The sequence below is a fragment of the Halictus rubicundus genome, unplaced genomic scaffold, assembly GCF_050948215.1.
Source record: "Halictus rubicundus isolate RS-2024b unplaced genomic scaffold, iyHalRubi1_principal scaffold0292, whole genome shotgun sequence".
In the NCBI taxonomy this organism is placed as follows: Eukaryota; Metazoa; Arthropoda; class Insecta; order Hymenoptera; family Halictidae; genus Halictus; species Halictus rubicundus.
In genome coordinates, this window is record NW_027488833.1 from 59,747 (window position 1) to 64,226 (window position 4,480).

At 41.5% G+C, this 4,480-nt stretch overlaps 1 protein-coding gene across 1 annotated transcript; it reads right to left on the minus strand.

Moving 5' to 3' along the window:
- Positions 1–749: 749 nt before the first annotated feature.
- LOC143364129 (uncharacterized) lies at positions 750–3,315 on the minus strand. Its single transcript, XM_076804627.1, has 2 exons — positions 871–3,315; positions 750–806 (listed from the first exon to the last, which is right to left on the minus strand). The coding sequence occupies exon 1, from the start codon at positions 3,240–3,242 to the stop codon at positions 1,296–1,298; it is 1,947 nt and encodes a 648-aa protein (XP_076660742.1). The 5' UTR covers positions 3,243–3,315; the 3' UTR covers positions 750–806; positions 871–1,295.
- Positions 3,316–4,480: the final 1,165 nt, after the last annotated feature.

Sequence of the window (4,480 nt, forward strand, 5' to 3'; positions counted from 1 at the left end):
CCGTTATCGTTTGCAACCATCTGTTTGTTACGTTACATTTCGCGTTATTCCTATCGAGCCGTCGCATAGTCTATCGCGAAGTTTTCGCCGAGCGTTCGCCGTCCGTCGGAACCGAAACCGCGCCGCGACAGTCATACCGTGATCGCGCCGACCACCTGCGTGCCGCGAAACCCACGCTTCGGCGAGGGGCTATTCTCGTGCCGATCTACCGCACCCCCGCGGCGTATTTTACCGATCGACAACAGCGCGTTGCGAACCCTCCACCTTACCGCAAACTGTGTACGAAGAGCGCGGGCTCTCGGGTGCGGCCACGTGGCCGCGGCTTTGTAAAACCACCGACGCCAATAAAATTGTAGAGCCCAGTCTGACTACCGATATTTCCACCTGCGCGATCCGCCCTGCCGTGAGGGCTGTCCTCGTTCCCTTCCGTGTCCGAACCCCCGGCCCTTCTCGCGCCTCTCGACCTTCTCGCGGTTCCCGAAGGTTCACCTCCCGCCCTCAGCTTCGGCTAAGGGCGGACTTCGTTCTCGTTTCGCGTGGCACCCGTCCGGTGCCTGGCGCCCGAGCAGTAGGCTCTTCCCGATTTCCGAGAACCTTCGAGAATCGGTTAGTACCGGGAGGACCGCGTATTCACGGCCGTACGCGGCCCGGCCTCTGAGCCCATAAATTCCCGGAGTGGACCCCGCCCCCGCCTTCCTACGCGGCGAGTGGAGGTCAACGTTACACTACACAGCACAGTGCAGACAGGATCTCGAAGCAAATAAAGATGATAGATGATAGGCATCCAACCAAGCCTGTGTTCCTAACTGTTCATGTTCTGTTATTAAGAATATAATATCCTTTTGTTTACCTTTTTTCTTTTTTGTTTACCTTTTGTTCTTGGAATAGATATATTAATGAAAAATTATGTATGTAGACATCTAATTGAAGCTGATTTAATTTAGCTGCTAGCCAAGGATACAGCATTGTATCGGGGTAACATTTCATTTCATTAATCAACTCATAATAATACTGTTTTGACATTTGTTCCAAATTACTTTCGGTGGTAATCCTGGTAGTAAAGCATTCTCGGAAAAATAGGTATCTGAAATAATTAAAAATATTTGTGAGTACTATATAAAGTTTAGAGTACTAAAATAATACTATACAATACTGCACGGAAGATATTATTGATTATAACATAAAGTTATTTGTTTTCCATGCGTATCTTATTTCTCTCGTATCTATATATAATAACATTACAATTTATCATAACACGAGAAATATGTAATGTACGATGTGCAACTTGGAATAAATTATACTGTTTCACAATGAACCAGCACAGCGATAACCCACTGGGACATTCCCAATATGTTATCGTCTTCTTCATCTGTCGACGATTCGTTGGAAACGTTCATGGCCTCCAATGGCATTCGGTAACATTTTGCCCTAACATCTTCCTGGCTAACATATGTTATTTCAGTGCTCAAAGTATCGCATTTAAAAATTTCTAGTGCTGGAGATAACAAGGCGATATCATAGAATACATCAACTTGTAGAAATCTTTGTACACCTAAGCGAAAAGAATTTTCATGGGGACTAATAGATGAAATTATACAAACTGTGCCATCGTGTAAAATGCAGCAATTATCGTGCTCGTCTGTGCCAAGCAATAAGCTGTGAATTTGAAGTTTGCGGTAAGAAATAGCACCACAACTATTATGAAACATCATAGATGCCTGAATGGTGGTTGAAGAATCACCTCCTCCCTTATTACTGCCATGATGTTCTATCTCTCTCATTCTATTAGAAAATTGTTGAAGGGGTTGTCCTGGCTTTCTGCAATATTTTCTAAAAATGGACATGTTGCTTTCATACGGGAAAGCTGAAAATGAATCTAATGTACCAAAACGTCTGACGTCATCGGCCAAGTGGAGAAGACCGTGGACATTATAAGAATTAAAAGTTGGGCCATAGAACTTTTCACAACGACGAACAAATTGTTGCAAAGCTCCTTCTGCAAACTTTAAATATTTGCTAACAAAAACCTGTGAAACCATTATTCTTATCGCACTGTGCAGAAACAAGAAGTGTCGATATACATTATCTTTCAGCACTCCATAGGTGACAACTGGACCAGTATACAAAAGAAATTGCCGAAATTCTGTTGCTTTAAATTTGGAAAATAAATCTATTGATCTAGGACGCCTTGCAAACTCGGATGGACAATATTTATTGATCCTTCTCATTCTCTCTGAGATTGTGAAAATTTGTCGAGAAGATAATTTTGAAAATGGAGAATATTTGCCACACACCCAGGCAGATAATAATTTTTTAATGACACCTAGACATACGAGATGCATATACTCGAATGGCACCTGTGATACCATTCCTATTGGCATCAAAGCTAATGGACTTTGACCGTCTTTATGATGATCCTCATCGGAACACCTGGTATATTCTTCATCACTTCGTAAAGGATGTGTAATACCATTGAAAACCTGACGTCCTCTTTCCTGTGTACCACAAACTTTGCACTTGGAACAAGGTCGATGAGACATATGGCCTTTGTGATGAAGTATAAAGGCTCGAGCTGGTGCATCAGCAATAAAACACCTTAATACGACTGGAATTTTTTTCTCGTGGAACGTAATGCCTCCATTTGAAATTATCAAGTTTATGTCAGAGACAAATTTTTGAAGATAACTGTTACAATCCTTGGGTTTTTGGGTGCCTTTATAAATCCCTACTACAATGGGTTTACTATTTAAGATATTTACAATTCTGACTTGAATAGGCCAAATTTGAATTGTATTGGAATTATCTAAACTACATCCGTCCACATGAAAATCCAATTGCAACTCTTCAGGAATTACTGAAGAACATTGAGATAACTGTTTAACTATTTTCAACTCTACATCAAAATGAACATACTCTCCTGGTTCTACCACAGAGGTGACCACACTGGTACGTGGTGTACCAATGAGCGTTCTTATATCTTTCGGCAAACTAGAAAAACACGAATGGGTACGTAGAAGAGATAAGATGTTGTTCCCCTGAGTGTGCGTTAAATTATTGTCCACAAAGCAAGATGCCAAACGATCACGAAATGATACTTCTGAAACAGTACCAGCGGACTCCCAAACCACATCATCGCATGAAGAGGTAGAAGAGGAATCATGCGTAAATGAAGATGTGGTGGGAATATTAAGAAGACTTTCATTATTATTATTATTACTGACAGGCACGGATAAGGAAGACATGCTGGGAATGTCCTGCAGATTATCAACATTAGGGGGACTTTGTAATTCATTGTCACGTGAATACTTCCTCAAATTTAAGGTTATTTCGCGCCGAATACTTCGTTTTTGCCTATCGCTTAATTTATTATACGGTTTTCGCGAAACCGAATTTTTCAAATATCTACGATCCATGGGGATAAAAGAAAACTGAATAAAGAATATACAAAATATATAATAATGTGTTACCTGTATTGGTAACAATACCACGTGGCAATACTTATCTGGCGTCTTCTCTGCTTCTATCCTTCCTTCCTTCAAATCCACTGCTCATCCAGTCTTCACTGCTTCAGAGTGAATTCACGAACTTAACAATTAGTAATTAACTAACAAAGGAATCACTAAAAACAAGACGGAATCAGAGCGCGTGTCGAAACACCGGCACCTTCGTCGTGAGAGGTGTTGTTTCCGGTCTGGTGTCGCAAACTGCACTGCGCATGATCCCGTAACGCGCAACACCTAACATACGCGCATCATAAATTAAAAGTTATACATATTATAGCTTTAAAAGAAATTAATGAATTAAAATTAAAAATTAAGAATTAAATTAATTAAATTAATAATGTGTGCATTAATATTTACGCGTATTATTGTGTTAGATCCTTAAGGGCATGCGCACAGTTGGCGCGGAATTTGAATGTCATTTGTTTATAACGACCGCATGCAGAAAAATGCAACTCGCTACGGTCATTCGCTATCGTGCATCCCATAAAGAAGATCATATTTCGAGAAGCGAATTTCGTAGACAATTGAGGCAATGGAAAAGGTAAGTTTCAGTCTCCTGTATCATATAATTAATCTAAAATATTGTATATATTATCGGTATATCATTATATTATTTTTCATATGTTTTTCAGATTCCAAACCGTCGACCAGAGAGGACAATCCAGAAGCCGGCGAGGTATAAGACCACCTCGTCGGATGGGGAGCCTCGGCGACGGAAACGCCCCTTTCAACCAGCGAGTGCTCTTAACTCCGATGAGGAGCTCCAGAGACTTCTGGAGGCCGATTCGCCGGAGAGTCATGGAGCAAAGTCGACATCGTTGCTCAATCCTCCTCCCATACCACCACCAACCTCCTCCCCAATAGATTTGTCTGCTTCCTCCACGTCCTATTTACCACCACGTCCTATAACACCACCTCCTATAACACCACGTCCTATAACACCACAGACCCCCGCAACCATCACAAGATCCCAATTT